Below are 16,830 nucleotides of genomic sequence, written 5' to 3'. Positions count from 1 at the left end.
GCCGAGCTCTAGCTAGGCCTTCCTGACTCTTGCTAAGATCAAGTTGGCTTCCACTTGCTTGCAATCAGCTCATTTACACCTCTAAAGAAACCCTTGATTTAATCAAACACCAAAAATTTGACACTCTTAAGTAGATCATGACCTTTCAAGCATGCACACATATATGTACAATGATCCAGGAGGATCACCAGACTCGATGTGGATCACTTTGGCTACTACGAGCAGAGCTGGACAGAGTCCAAGAGCAAGATCCGCCACATCGGGAAGCCGAGTTGTAGGCCAAAACTTCCGAAGGCCATAATTTGGTCATGCGATGCCCGATTGAGATGATTTTTTTTTGAAATTGGGTATCTTTTCAGGATCTACAACTGTGGGCCAATCTCCTAGGAGGTTGAATCATGCCAAAAATCCATTATTTAGACCTCGAAACGGGCTGGTCAAATCGAAAGTTTCTTTTTCGGATAAGACTTTGATTGGGCGTAGCTTTCTATTTTGAGAAGAATCAAGCAGAGCGACAGAAGGTAGAGTTGATGTAAAAGTCAAGATCTACCTCCTCGAGATTTTTAGCTTTTTTTACTAGAGATGTCTATTTTAGAAAAAAGAGTTCTACTAGGATTAGAAAGAGAAATCCGACCCAAATTGTGTTAGGGCGGACCTCATATTATAAATAGAGGCTATGTACCTCATTTTTTAAAAAAATAATAAAAGAAAATGGGACTTAAAGCCCTACTTTTGAGATTCCTCCATCTTCTTCTAGTTTTTTTATAAGATATATAAGTTGAGCGGGTTAAAGAAAATCTTCCTTCTCCCCAATCGGATCAAGTTGGTATCAAAGCTCCAGTCCTCTATATCTGTAGGGGCTTCTGTAGACACGTAAGCAATACAAACAATCAGGAGAAGGACTATCCATGCTTCAAGTACATCGAAGGATAGGCGAGTATGGATGCTAGTTCATCCTCGATGGGTGATGATGAGATAAAGGGGCTTCTCATACAACTAGAGGAGAAGATTGCCCAACTCACTGAGATTGTCTCGAGATTGGCAATATCTTCATCACAAGCATCAGCAACTCCTGTTGCGAAGCATCTCCCACAGCTCGAGATGAAGATCCACCATCCAGCAAGAAGGATGAGGATGAGTGACCTACGGGCATGAGAAATCTCTCTCTTCAACTGTTTAAAGTTGAGGCTCGAATCGGGATCCTTGTATATGATGGGGTTGATGCGAAAAAACTAGATAACTGGCTAGACCAGTTAGAAACATATTTTACTATTTATGGATATTCTAGTATCCAGAAGGTAGCTTTTGCCCGTCTTAAGTTTTCTAGCCATGCTTACCTGGTGGAATTTGTATATGAGGAACAACGATTTTTCAAATCTGACATAGAACAAATTCAAAAGCTGAATTAAAAAGCAGTTCTACCCAATCGGCCACGAGGAGCATCGGTGAATCAAGTGGAAATATCTACGACATAAGTATGATCAATCTATCCAGGACTACACTACCGAGTTCCACAAGCAATCTCACTCGAAATCTCCATCGACGATTATGCAGTTTTTATGAAGTACATCGGAGGTCTCCACAAGAACATTCGAAAGGAGCCGAAACTCTTCAAAGTTGAAGACATCAGCAAAGCCAGCATGAAGGCCCTAGGGATTAAGAAGAGAAACCGGCTTAGAGAAGGTAAAAAAAAAAAACGATGAAAATCCATGTCAAGAGAGGGAGCAAGAAAAGAAGCACACCAACACGACTCAAAAAATTTATTGTGATCATTGTAACCTTCGTGGACACACCAAGGAGAAGTGTTGGAAAATTCACCCTAAGCTGCAGCTGAAAAGAAAGACATAGAGAGAAGAGGATTCCAAGAAGGGAAAGGCAGTTCTCAATGTTGTAGAAGTTGAGGAGTTGTACGAGCTTGAGCAAGCAAACCCAAATTGAGCCTGATGGCGAGAAAACTCAAGACAGCAATAGAGGCAGATTTAGAAGTGCGTGAGGAACTCTTTTGCCTCAGTTGAAGCAGAGCATCATTGAGGCCAAGAACTGCCAAACTGGGCCACTCAGTTCGGGCAGTGACCGGGTCGGTTCGAGCAGTGCCGGGCCAACTCAGTGCGAAACCAAGTCGGTTCAGTTATTATTTTCAGTTCTGACTTCATAGAAGCCGGAACTCCTACAAAACCGACCAGAACTCCTACAGAACCGATCAGAACCGGTCTCTTATCGATCAGAACCGGTCAATAAGTGTACGAACCGGCCGGAACCGGTCGGTTCGGTGCAAACTCGATGCGAACTAGAAGGTTCGCACCAAGTCAACCCAATTCCGAACCGGATGGACGCTATTCCTTAAATTATTGCCACCTGATGCTTCAAGGCCTCCTAACAACATTTGAAGGCAGCTCCAATGCTTTTTCTTCCTAAATACTCCAAAAATAATACTAATTCAGGCTATCAGAAGAAACATCCAAGGCTAAATAAAATGTGCTTTCTCTTTTCTACCTCATTTTCTTCTTTTTTTAGAGGAGGCTTGAAAAAATAGCTCAAAAATTACAAAATAAAAAAAGATCATGCCAAAATTTTTGATTTGGGCTTGATTTTTTTATATGTTGTAGATCTATAGACAATCTACACGTTGACATAAAAAATTTTAACTTTTGTATTATATATAATTTTTAAAAATTAAAAATATATTTTTGTATTAAAAATAAAATTAATAAAATAAATAAAAATTGAAAAAACTGTAAAATTAGAAATGTATTTAGAGGCATGCAAGCTACTTTCCATAAAAATTTGGTGTCCATTATTCAAATTTTGATGCGATCATGCGCACAGTGGCCTAGGCCTAAATTTGAAAAAAAATAAAAAATAAGTAGCTTTTGATGCATTCTCGATGGCCTAAAAGAATATATGTAGCATCCATTATTGGATTCTACATGAATCTGAGTTGAAATTAATTTTTCAAAATATTAATATTTAAAAATTATTTTTAAATTCAAAAAATAATTAAAAATATATAAATAATACCAAAAATTATGAAAAATTAGTAGCACATATTACATAATTCAGAAGTGATTTCTGAGGTGGAAATCATATTTTTTTGAATTTATAATATTTAAACATATTTTTAAATTTAAAAATTATTAAAAATATATAAATATTTTAAAAAGTAAGAAAAATTAGTGTTATGTATTAGATAAATCCGGTGCATTTTTTGAGAAAAAAATTTCATCGTAAATTAATTTTGTTATTTTTAAATAATTGATAAACTAGCATACTTGATAAACGTGCAAGAATAAAGCCATTAAGGAAAAAAGATCCAAAGCGTGATATTGGCTGGAATCATGGGCAAATACTCTCGAGCCGGCACTATTGGAAGTGCAACTGATGCAACATAGTTTAAGAGGGGTAATCAGATTGAAGCAGCACTTAGCTGGTGGTTACTCTGACGTATTTATGTGCCGAAAATATCCACATAAGGTTCGGCAGCAGATGAAGAAGCACTTCGCTGATTTCAAAGCAGCGAAGGAGAAGGTTGCCAAGAAAAAGGCGAAGGTGGACCGTCGAGCAGTAGAGCCATCTTCCTGTCACTCCAGGGAGTCAGAGAAGGTGTCTGCTCCAAATGACAAGGCACAAATCCAGGCTGCCATGCAGGCAAGCCTGGATAATCAGTGGCAGCATGATGAGGTGGCCAAACATAGGGCTCGATTTGGGCCCTCGTACTACAAATTGGGCTCTGATTCTACGAGCAGCAGGCCAGATCTAGAGTTCAGAAGACCACCTCAATCAGGAAGACCGTCAGCAGAGACGGTGGTCGGATTGCGTCTATGTTAAGGGACTTTTGGTAGCAGAAAAAAGTCATCCAAAGATTCCACCAGCAGCAGCAATCCATGATTTAGATCGACATGCCTTCTTCAACAAAGATTCGAAGCAGCAGAGGGTTAACTCAATGCTAAATAAGGATAAGAAAAAAGATATGTGGCGAGCTATTGGACCCTGGTTCCACTTCAGCTACATCCCAGCGAATGTGGCAAACAATACGTACAACAGGTCTGTCGTTTCTACCATACAGATTGCCGGTTCCAGTATAGATCCTCTAGGCTCAAAGGACATTTACGGTGAGCTTCTTGATAGTAATAAGAAGCTAGGAAAATAGACTGCCTCCTACAAGAGCAAGTGGCCCACATATGGACTGACTATGATTTGTGATGGTTGGACCGGTCCTACCAGACAGCATCAACATTTTGATATACTGTGATAAGAAGACTTTCTTCCACAAGTCGGTTGACGCTTCTGATCAGGTGCATGACGTCGCATACATCCTCAAACTGATGGAGGAGATAATTGATCAAGTAGGAGAGTGGATTAATTTTGGGCTGTCCGCAAAAAATCTTAAGCAGCTAGCTATTCGGATCCTTTCCCAGACGGTCTCCTTGAGTGGCTGTGAGCGCAATTAGTCCACCTTGGCCCTCATCCACAGCAAGCAGAAAAACCGTCTGACACAGAAGCGCCTCAATGACCCTGTATATGTTCATTACAATCTGAGGTTGAGACTAAAGTGCATTCAAGAGGAAGTGGAGCTCAAATATATAGATCCAATCCATAGTACTTTCATTGATGATGAAGATGATCCTATGATCAGTTGTCTTGTGGGCCAGCAGCAGTAGCCAGAGCTTAATGAGCGAGGATCGCCTCCACGACTGGCCAGTTTTGTAACCAGTGAGGCTAGAGTCGATGCAGGGCAATGGGCTGAGCGCAATATTCTACGAGTTCTTCTAATTGATCAGCCACAGCCACAGAAGAGCCAGTCACCCCATGACTTCTTGTTCGAGACATCCTCTCAGAGATATGATCGAGAGATGCTTAGACGAGACCACTACGCTACCCGGTCGACTTGATCAGGAGGGCGATATACATCCTCGCAGCATAACCAGGCAAAGAGGGAGACGAAGAGTAAGAAGACAGCTGCCTAACACACCAAAAACAAAAACAAAAGGCACCTACAGCCCTAATGGAGTGTTGAGGATGAGTCAGTACACTCAAATTCAAAAACTAGAAGCAGCAGCGATGATAGTTCTAGTGATCATGAATCTGTCGGCCAGGGAATAGAGGACAGAAGACCACTGTTTATGAGACAGCCGCAGGATAGTCTTCGATTCACTAGTGAGTCCTAGTTTATGCATACTACACAGGATAGGAACCCCGTCAAAGCAAAAAAAAAAGATAGGGACCATGGTGCACGATCTGGTAGAGCCCACAAGGATATAATTGCGTATAGGAGATGAGCTCCTTAAGGCCATTTAGGAGGCACGATGCAGCTGCAGATAACCTCGTATGTAAAGTAGGATCCATAGACGTATCAGATTTCGAGTAGTATAGTGGATCTTATTACCCGCAGCCACATACAACCTATGACCTATACGGATACGGATATGGATATGGTGCGTTTGAGGCATCTTCCGGTGACTATCCTGCACAACCCAGAGCATCTTACGAGTCGGATTTTGCTGCCAGCATATTCGGATGGATCCCACCACACCCGTATTATCAGCCGAGGATACCTCTGAGCCATAGCTTCAGCAAAGGATCCGAGAGCACTTATAAGCTGGTGGGCGTTCCTTATGGGATAAACATACAAGATTACGCCACTTTGTTAAAGGGATGGGCTGATGTGCCTCCTGACTATGCTGATGATCCGGATATTTACAAGAGGCATCGCCGCTCGATCCGATTTTAGATATCGGTATGTATGTTAGACTTAATGTATGTAATTGATTGTATTATTTTTTTAATTTTCACGTCACTACTTGATTTGAGGATATTTTATATTGTTCATTTTATGATTTGTATTATTTTAAAGCAATAAGATGCATCTAGGTTAAATCGAAATCATATAAACATCGAAAAACATCAAAGAAACATAAAAAAATCAAAAAAAATCAAATTAGACTTAAATTCATTGAAAAAGTTCAAAAAGAGTGATTACCAATTAATTTTTTTCAAAAAGTCTAAAAACAATTGGGCGTGCCAGTCCATGAACCGGCACATCCAACCCGTACTTGTTCGGTATGGTACCGAACCGTACTGGGCGTCGACCGGTACGGATTCCGGTATCAGTTCGGCGAACCTTGATTGAGGCAATTGTAGATTCTGTAAGACAGAAGAACCTCATATTTGAAAATCTAGTTCAAACGCTGAAGTTGCAGACTAAGCCTCATCCACATCCCACTCTCTTGGTTGAATTCAATAGGACATCAAATTAAAGATCACGAAGTAGTGTACCTTCAAATTCGCTATAACCTAAGAGCTATGTCGACGAGGTAACTTCTGAAGTAGTTCCTTTAGATGTTTGCTAGATTATCGTTGGGATCCCATACCTTTGGGATCGAGATGCAGTCTTCTACTGGTGTCTAAAGAAGTATCAATTCGTGAAGGATGGAAAGGAGTTTACGATCAATGCCTCCTAAACACAAGGTAACATTGACCTTGCAATTGCAGCCTAAGCAAAGCGACTTGTTAATGCTTGCAACAAGTTTGTGATGATGGTACGAAAATCTAATACTACTTATAAGAAGCCAAGCTCTCATTCTTTAGTTTCATTGACCGATCTACTGAGATCAAAATCGAGGAGTCATCGTAGTCATCATCGACGAAGAAGGACAGAAAGGAGAGTCCCTACCATGAAGTACAGATGCAGGAGCAGAATAAGTGGTTTGTTGAGATTCAAGAGCGAAGAAGAGCTATGCCAGAAACCACCTCCAAGCAAAGCTAGATGGTTCAACTGCGAGACGAAAAAGCAGGCATTTTTCCACCTTCAGTTTTGATTTAGCGGGAGCTAAATTTCCTAAATAGAGAGAGAGCCCTAATCCAGGAGGATCACCAAACTCGATGTGGACTACTTTGTTCCAAGAGCAAGATCCGCCAGATCAGGAAGCCGAGTCGCAAGCCAAACTTCCGAAGGCCATAATATGGTCATACGATGCTCAATTGAGCTAATCTATTTTTTGAAATTAGGTATCTTTTCGAGATCTACAACTTTGGGCCAACCTCCTAGGAGCTTGAATTAGGCAAAAATTCCATCATTTAGATCTCAAAACAGGCTGGTCAAACCAAAATTTTCCTTTTCGGATAAGACTTTGACTGGGCGTAGCTTTCTATCCGAGAATAATCAAGCAGAGCGACAGAAGGTAGAGTTGATGTAAAAGTTGAGATCTACCTCCTCGAGATTTTTAGCTTTTTTCTACTAGAAATGTCTATTTTAGAAAAAAGAGTCCTACTAGGATGAGAAAGAGAAATATGACCTAAATTGCGTAAGAGCGGACCTCGCATTATAAATAGAGACTATGTACCTCGTTTTTTTTTTATAATGAAAGAAAAGGGGACTTAAAGCCCTACTTTTGAGATTCCTCCATCTTCTATTTTTTTTTTAAGAGGTATGAGTTAAGCAGGTTGAAGAAAACCTTCCTTCTCCCCAATCGAATCATACAAATATGTATATATGCAAATATATATACACTGCACTAAGATTCGCCGTCTCGATACCGGACCCCATACAGGTGCCACACTAGCATAGTGTCAGTACGGTACAGTAAAAAAATTTTTGACGTACCGAGTATCAGTACACCACCCATATTGGGTACCGGTTCAGCCTCGTACCGCCCGATTTGGGCCAGTACGGCATACCTTGCATTACACACTCATGTATTTGTGCAATTACAAAACCACATAATTTTGATAAACCACCTTATTGCAATTTTTGATGTATGATCAAATTTCTACTCTAGTAGGGATAAATTCAAGTAATTGAATTTGTCATCAAACAACCTAAGCTAACTAGTAAACCCCCCCTAACCAAGTTAGCTCCATACATGGTGCGGTTGAGCCACTATAACTTCATTGATGGATAACAAAACACTTCCCTTTAAGCATATTGCATTTTGAGGTGAATGTTTCAGGCAATCACTCGATGGAAGTTCAAACATGTGTAAGTTCAAGCAATCTTGTTTTAATGGCTAGAGTAATAACCACACTAGTATCATTTGATCCTGGAGTACAATTCCTAGCCACCTGAACAGCTATGAATGTCATTCTAGGTGCAAGGATGCACCGAATCTGTCTGTGACTTACCTCAAGCTAATCACTTTGAAAAGGGGAAGATTGTGATACAGAATCTTATATTCTAGAAAAAGCTTCATTTGATGTTCATTGTACTATAGAAGAAAAAAACAACAAGATATATATTATACCAGAAATGATGCAAACTTTGCTGGCCATCACCCTTAAAAGCTGTTCTTGCAACAGCTGCATAGAACCTGCCTACACAACATGAAGTCATAAGTAAAATATACATAAATCCAGAGAAAACATATTGGAAAAACAGATTTTACTTACATTCCTAGAGTCATTACTGTCAAGACACCTGAAACATCTGCCCCATCTTGAGCCTGGCAAGTAAAAGACGAAAGTCATGCAAGTGTCAAGGACTGAAAATTCAGAACAAGCTATCCTTATAGCATAAATATAATACAACGAATTTTCTAGATAAATGAAGGGTTAATTAGTATGAGCACGTGAGCCCAAGTAGTGTTTTTCCTGGAAAACACCAATATCGCCCTTTAAAAAGAAATAGGAACTACATCAAATATAGCAGATGCATTAGCTCTTAGATGAACAATGTCAATGACATGCTGGTCTGGATGGAAGATCCCATTGTTCAAATAGAACTGACTGTAAATGATGTAACAACTTTCTAACAATCAATTTCCCTAACCATTTCCCGTCAAAAAATATTGTACGCATAAATCCCATTTGTAGGTCAGCCCTTAATTATGCTGATAAATAACTTAATTTTCAAATGAAGATATTAAAGTAAACATGAGGGAAGCATTTGGATCTCAAAAATAAGAGATAAGCATCTTGCTATAAGGCTTCCTAGAAAAGTGTCCCATTCACTGTAAATAATAAATGTACTGGAAATCACAGACAGGTGTATCTTACAGTGAAGAAAGCAAGGTAGCTGACAGCAAGAGTCAATGTAATCTCTATAACTGTGTCATTGAAAATAAAGCCCAGCCACAGTACAGATGCTACTCCGAAAGCTAGACCCATAGCTACTCTGGATAAAAAAATATAAACAATAATCATCACCACATTTTGGTGGGAAACATGTATCAGACAACAAACGAATACTTACGCTCCAAGTGAAACTTGTGATAAGAATTTTATGATGTCTCCCACATTGAAGGTCTGGCCAAGGACCATTCGGTAGAACAGCTGAAATACAACAATCGCAGTTCTGGAAAAATCAGGGTACTACAGTTAAATGAGGTAAAGGTGAGAGAACTGATGTTTCTTGGAGATTGCTGGTGCATGATTCTTTTTGTATATCAAATATTAAAAGGAATCATGTACATGGCATACATAATAGATGATTAGTCAGTATTTGCAGTGTTTCTTTTATCTTTTAGGTGTATCTTACTAAATTTACTAGATTATTTGATAAATTAATTCATGATAAGAACTCATTAACCTTAATATATTTGATAGTAAAATCCAATATAGTGATGGTCAGCCATCACATCTCTGATTATAAGCCCAGTTGTCCTCTCTTAATTACATGGACACTGCCACAGGACTTGCTTCTACTCTTTTCAATGTGCATAACCTCCCTATTTCTTTTCTTAACGACTCTATCACATAGTCCTTCATATTACAGATAAACTGTTTAGCATTTTCCCAAAATTATATGGCAATTTGTATGTGAGATTCTTGAATCAAAGTTACCTCACAAAAGTTAATTCTAAAGAGAATGATATGTAACCACATCTTAGTCATATAGTTTAATAACCACAAAAGTTAATTCTTCCAACCAAAGTTCGTACCTTTCATTCAACCAACCCTTCTCACAATTTCTCCTTGAAGGAATATTATGAACATACGAGCCTTATGATCAGCATGCATGAAGTGACCAAAGCAGCAGTCTTTTCATAGAATCAAACTATAATAACATTTACAATTTCACTATGAAATGCATTGTTTCCAGCTTACTAGCATCTTCTATAAATAAATTTCATCATCCAAAGCTCCTTAGTAGCCCCCTCCCCTACTTGTATCATGTTTGTAACCTAACTTGAAGACTTCATAACACAATATTTTTCATAATTCTTGTTGGCTATTCACCTATATCTCTTTACTTTTAGATTCGTGGCATGCATGATTTTTTCCTAAAACAATTATCCAAGCATATTTATTTACCCTCTTTTAGACCTTAGCAAGGGTTGAAGTATCTATACAAGTACTTGTACCTTACTTCTATGGTACAATATAGAACAGTACTGATATGGTACATCTTTTGGTGCCGGCATAATAAAAGAGGAAAAATACCATGTGTCAGTATGGTACAGGCACATCTGGCACCAGTAATATATTCTGAGGCTTAAATCTTTTTTAATGATTGGGCAATGTTCAAGGCTTATGTTTGTTTGAAATCTACGGTCCATGTCGAACATTGTCATCTTCCCTCTTCATCTAGATTTTATCAAACTTCACTAGATAATCAGACGATTACTTCTTGGTTATGTAAGATACAAGTGCAACCAATAAGGAAGGTCTTTTAATTTGCCATCTGGCTTCATTATTTTAGCAGAGCTAAAGTTGCCTTAGCAATGAAGTTCATAAAATTTCTTATACAGAGGCCATCAAGGTCAAAGCAAATAATAAATCTGCTCAATTTTCCCAAGAAGTCTTCTTGACTCAAAAGTGTGTTCAATACGACCTTATATTAATGAGAAAAGGCTCGAGTCATGATATATTGTTATCTTTAACCTCACCGTATTGATATATACCATCCCGTACATGGCATATCGTACTGTGTATCAGTTCCAAACAAAGACTCAGTACAAGGGGAGTACCAAGTCTTGATAGACCAAATTGACCTTGTACAGGGCGTACTGACACTATACTAGCATGCTACTGGTACGAGGTCTGGTACCGAGACTACGAATCTTGATCTTTACACTATTGATACGTAGAAAAACTAAAAGCCTGATAATCGATCACCATCTAGAGGGGTGGAAATAAACTAAAGTATTTACATGCAATCAGTGGAACAATCAGAACAATGTGTCATTGAAAATTGCTTGCATCAAATGGATGTAAAATGTCAATCTATATAAGTTATAAGAATACAGTAAGTCATTAAAAGAAGAGGATCTGAACAAATAAGAGATAATGAGCAACCTTCAAGCATTTCACTCTTTCTTTCTTTTTTCCCTTCTTTTTTTCATCTCCTTCTTGCTTCCTTCTCCAATAATTAGATCATACACAACTCAACTCAACTCAACTAAGCCTCTCCAATAATCAAATCATATGTTGTTTTATTTTATACATTTCAGTCTTTCCTGTTTTTCCCAATTTTTTCATCTCCTTTCTGCTTCCTTCAGTAACTAAATCATATGTTGTTTTATTTTATACATTTCATTATGCTTATAGTACAGTGAGTTGAGGATACAATATAACTGATAACAATGGTAATCGTCTATGTTTCTTTGCTCAATAATGTGGGCAAGTCTATTCTAAATGTATATATGGATTCTTGCTCCCACTGATGGAAACTGCAATTCCGCATCTCCTCAACAGAATATTGCTAAATTAAGCATGCCTTAATCATCAATCAAAAAAAAAAAAAAAAAACTGCGATCCAAATAGAGCAACTTCAGACAAAGCAAAACTCAGAAAAGTACCAAAATGGACTTTGAGTCCCAAGAAGATATATATCGAAAATAAGAATATACCCATCATTCATTAAGGATTCTCCTTCAATTATTGTGCTCAGCTTTTTACTTGCTCCAAGTTCTTTCAGTAAAGCCACAACAGCAACAGGATCTGTAGCACTAAGAAGCCCTCCCAGCAACAACGATGTCTTCCAATTCCAGTGATATGGAAAAGTGATCTGCAGCATAGTTTTGCAAGGGCAGAGCAGAAGTAGATTCAATTTTATCAATGTCAAGTATAAGAAGCTCGCAAAATAAGGTCGTCATTGGAACAATGGGGGCATAAGAGTAGCCTGTGTCCATGTAAAATCTCTAACTATATACCCTCTTTCAAACATTCATTTTCTCATGCATACCTTAATTAAAGTTCCAAGGCAAAAGGTCGATATGAGCACACCAGGTCCAGCAAGTAGTAGCATTTGTGCCATGCATCTCTGTATCAACAGGCATCTAATGTCAGTTTGAGTTACAACAATTGTCAGGACATTCCATTTTACTCAGTTGCTTATAAATGGTCAAGAGATCATATGAAGCATCTACAAAGTTTTATGGTATCTTAGTAAGTTATATTATACCTATGTATGATGTGTAGTAAATATAACAATCAAGTGTTAGATAAGAAAGGCAGTAGAAATTATGAAATCAAGTTTTATGGGAATACTGATTTCAACACTGAAAAAGAAGTATCAAAACAACAACTGGGAAAAGGGAGATTATCTAATGCGCATAAGCCAGGGGATTATATTTTCACCATTATGTATCAGAAAAATGACGTTATATCGGAACGAGAATTGTCAGTGAGGTATTATCTCATATACACCTGTCATGAACTGTTTAGAATTTTTCCAAGTGAAATAACATTCAAGTAGTATATGCCACAGGACCCAAACAAAGTATATTAATTTGTGATCATATTTCCAGCATCGCCATGTGATATTGACTCAATATTTCATGGTCACAATATCCATAATCAGCTATGCAAATTCGGTCGAGTCAACCCATTTTACTTTCTGTAAATCAAATGGATTCTCTATCAATCTTCATAGCTCTTCAATCAGGATATTTTGAAATGCTCAACATATAATGGCATGCACTCTCCATTCTCTCTAAACTATTCATCAAGATGATGATCAAAATAAAATCAACTGAAAAAACAAGCATAAAAATCACCATGTTCCTGCACGATCAGCCATTATAATATTAAATCATGATTCTCAAGTCCCAAAGTAAAACATACATGGAGAGATGAACTTCTACACATCATTGTTAGGTTAAGATGAAATATACCTTTATTTGGTGCACTTCCATGGCAAAGGAGCTCTCAAAAAGAAGAGCAGGAAGAAAGACAGATAATAGAAGAACAGGATCAATATTTGCCCCTGTATTGTGGCATGATCAATTGTATTATAAAAAAATTGAATATCCAGCATGTTGTCACACTGCTAACATTAACCATTATGTGCTCAAAGCTTTATATTTGTTAACAATTGAATTTAGACTTACATAGGCGAATGCCAGCTCCCAGTTTTCCTAATCCATCGTTTGTCCCATATTCTGAATTCAAATGATAAAAGTTCAAATTTTGTATACCAGTTTTGAAGGAAAAAAGACAATAAACCATAAAAAACGAAACACATAAACAAATGATTGGTACAATATGTAACATCACATAATAAAATGAAAGGCAATCTGGAAATGCAAAAAAGCTTGCTTTGACTGACTGGAACAACTAATCTTATGGTTGGAATCATTAGAGTTTAATTTAATTTGGGCTTATATTAAGCTAGTGAAAGATGATGTAGAAATGATCTTCTTGTTTGGACCTGCTAAAAATCCATGTTTAAGAGCAGTGATGTAAATTGTATGCTATAAATGAAAGAGCATTTGATAGGGGTTGCAGATTGCAAGTTAACAACATTCTGAATGGCTTGTCAAATATAAATGTTCTTGAAGCAAGGGGATCATGTATGTGACAGATTGGACAATTGTCGCTAGAACCCTAATATGGATGCAACAATGGCACCTAAACCTGCCTCTATATGTCTTCACCAATAGCATCCACTGAGACATCAAAAATCTACCAACTCTAGTTTTTCTCTCTTTTTTTTCCGTTTTTGAGGGAAGGGGAGAGAAGAGAGTAATTCAAATGTAAAGTGCATTCAAACCCATAACCTCCTCCATTGGAGTGGTTCACAATCCTATCAAATCTAGCTAACTTCATATTGTTTTTCTTTTTTATGGTTTTGAACATTTTTCTCATGCACATTTAAATTCTGATATATAGTAAGTTTTTTTTTTTTCTCTTGTTATCATTCGATAGAGCATGAGAATAAGACTAGAATGTTGATATCCCAATCATATACATTTTGTCATAGGCCATAACCCTGACTGGATAACATAAGATACTCTGCATGGTACAAGTGTGTGTAAATTCATGATTCAAGTAAATACGGCCCAAATTGCTTAACCTCCCCTCATTTTTCCAGGTGATTTATAGGTGAAAGTTGGCTTAGTAGATATTAAAAATTTCCTGCAATACTCTATTCATTGTAAGTACACTCAGAAACTTAAGTCCTTTCAGTTGGGAACAAGAAACAGCTATTACACGTGCACAACAAGCAAAGTTAATTCTGCTCACGTAGCAGTTCTGGCATACCATGTGCATACATGTGTCATGCAGCGGAACCCTGTTCAAAAGTTTCTCATTGATCCATTAAGTGTTTCATTTTTCGTAATTAAGTATTTGTTTTGAGAACTACCAGTCAACATTCATGTCTTATCAGCCTTGCAAAATGATGGTTTATTTCTGTGTGCATCAAAACAGAGGGAGAGAGGAGATAGAAAGTCCAACTGGACTCTTACTGGTGTGACTACAACCCAATAAATCCTATTTGTGTAGAAATACACAGCTGCCCATCTAAATTAAGAGTCAATGCCATAAAACAAGATCTGTGAATTCTGTGATACTGAAATAGCATGAAAATCGGACTTCTTAAATGTCTCATTTCATTCCACTAGCTATTATTTCTCCTTGATCGAGTCACTTCTGAAAATTACATAAAATCCGACTTCTTGAAAGTTTCAAGCTTTTATTGTTTGCCAGTACTCATCGCACGGACATAAAAAAGGATGTCTCCCAAAATCAAGAAAAATAATCAGTACCGGTCCATCAAGAATCTAAAGGCTCCCTGATTCACTAAGAAATCCACGTAATTCATAATCCAAAAATTCACGAAATCATATGCTCGCCCATCTAATGACTCAAAATGGTTATATTTGGCCACGGGTCCAGCAAAAATCCAAAGAACCCCAGATTCACAGAGAAATCCAAGCAACCCAAAGATCAAGAAATCATGGGCACCTCACTAACGCCCGTTAAAGCGAGTGGAAGTCAAAATAAAGATACAAGTCAAAAAGAAATCTCAAAACAGAGATACGAACCGAGAGATCCGAGACCGATGCCAAGAACGAGAAGGGCGACGGTGTAAGGAACTCTGGTGCCACGAAGGAGATGCCTCGAAGCGATCCCGAGCACCAAGGAGACCCCAACGAACACCACCGCGTCGTCCGGCTCCGGCACGCTGTCCCCCTCTCCGACCGCCTTGTAGGGAAGCGGCACCTCCGCCACCGACGCCATTCCCCTCGCCAGCGCGACACGCGGCCCCAAATCCCAACTCTAGCAGTTCCGGCAAATAGCTCGCCCGGCGGCAGTCCACCGCCGAGAGAAAGACCGAGAGAGCGCTCTGCTCTCTTTATAAAGGCGGCCGGAGCGGGAGGGGGTTGCGAGAAAAACCGAGCGCGGGGGCTATGATCCGTCGGCAAGAAACCGCCTAAGGAGAGAAGAAGAAGAAGAATAAGAACAAGAAGAAGAAATTGGAGACAGATGTCAGGCTCCCTTCTGGGTGCAGGAGCCGTGCATGAGTTTCCATTCAGAGAGATGGATGGTTAAATCGACTGGCCTGAGAGGGTAACAAAGCCATCCTTACAGCGATGGGTTCCTGTTGTATCTTTCGTGCGAAAGGATGATTGATCTTAGACCGTTGGATTGCTCCATGCACGGCTCTCAAAGCACTCCGAACTTCGTTTACACATATCTCAAAGCGTCTGGTGCGAGATCTAACGGTGGACTCGCGCAAAGGAAGGTGAATCCTTCTTTCTTGCCAAAGATGCAACCCCCGTCCTTTATGGATCCAGATGTTCGCGCTCACTTTGCCCTAGATAATGACAGATTGATTAATTAATATAATTTATCGATATTAAACAATTGATATAATTAAATATTATTGTTATGCTCTTTGCTTCGGCAGCTTAATTTGTTTTTTTCCTATTCTTTGACTACAATGATTGTCATTAATTTTGCTTCGGCGGCTTGTTGAGTTTTTTTCCGGTTCTTTGATGACAATGACTGTTATTTAAGTTAGATGCCTCTGATCCCTCCACGAAAGCATGCGAGCCAAGGGCTCTTTTTTTTTTTTTTTTTTACTCCAACGGCCCACATCAATCGGCCAATAAAATTAAAAAATTGATAAACAAATATATGATTCATCCAAAATAAGACGCAGCAAAAAAGGTAATTTGTCTTCCTATGAATATGAATGGTGAAGTGAAACTCGAACTCTTTAAAAAAAAAATTGGTGGAGCACCGGCCTCTCAGCTAAGCGCTAAGCCTACGAACAAGAGAGTTGATAAAACCTGAAATGCTGGGAGTGGTCAAGACTTAAATTGCACCGCGATCTGGGCACCAGTACTGCAGTGGTAAAATAGTACACTCCCGGGTTTGATTCTGGGCTACTACAAGCCTAATAAAAGCCCAAAGTGAAGCCAGTGTCGGTTCCTGTCCTTCAAGCGCGAGACTGGCCCGTTGAGATCATAACTAGATAATGATTATTTTTATACAATAATACAAGCTAGCTTATTCGGGACTCGGGAGCCGGGGCTGTAGAGTGTAGAGCGGAAAAAAAATCTGCTTCACAAAATGGTGGAGCGAATTGGTACAAATCAGTGAGATTAGTATGATCCCTCCACAGATCATGGTATCGAGCTCCAATCCTCGTGCTATGCGTCCATA

General features: G+C 38.7%; 1 protein-coding gene across 3 annotated transcripts in view; it reads right to left on the bottom strand.

Annotated features, from left to right (window-relative positions):
- LOC103713094 (sodium/hydrogen exchanger 8) overlaps positions 1–15,703 on the bottom strand; it is a 49,187-nt gene extending 33,484 nt beyond the window's left edge. For 2 of the 3 annotated variants that reach the window (XR_003386897.2, XM_008799878.4), the window contains exons 1-9: positions 15,204–15,703; positions 13,266–13,316; positions 13,050–13,141; positions 12,119–12,196; positions 11,784–11,941; positions 9,185–9,286; positions 8,989–9,106; positions 8,383–8,435; positions 8,238–8,303 (exon numbers count right to left, since the gene is read on the bottom strand). Coding sequence is in view for 2 of the 3 variants with exons in the window: in XM_008799878.4 (XP_008798100.1) it covers positions 8,238–8,303; positions 8,383–8,435; positions 8,989–9,106; positions 9,185–9,286; positions 11,784–11,941; positions 12,119–12,196; positions 13,050–13,141; positions 13,266–13,316; positions 15,204–15,399 (914 nt within the window). In the remaining variant the exon portion in view is untranslated. Of the gene's footprint in view, positions 1–8,237; positions 8,304–8,382; positions 8,436–8,988; positions 9,107–9,184; positions 9,287–11,783; positions 11,942–12,118; positions 12,197–13,049; positions 13,142–13,265; positions 13,317–15,203 lie in introns of those variants that run through there. The other variant, XM_026807192.2, reaches the window with a different exon arrangement.
- Between the last annotated feature and the right edge of the window lie 1,127 nt (positions 15,704–16,830).

Source organism: Phoenix dactylifera, chromosome 6 (assembly GCF_009389715.1).
Source record: "Phoenix dactylifera cultivar Barhee BC4 chromosome 6, palm_55x_up_171113_PBpolish2nd_filt_p, whole genome shotgun sequence".
Lineage (NCBI taxonomy): Eukaryota > Viridiplantae > Streptophyta > Magnoliopsida > Arecales > Arecaceae > Phoenix > Phoenix dactylifera.
Note: the sequence above shows the minus strand (reverse complement) of the source record. Positions and strands in the feature narration are given on the sequence as shown.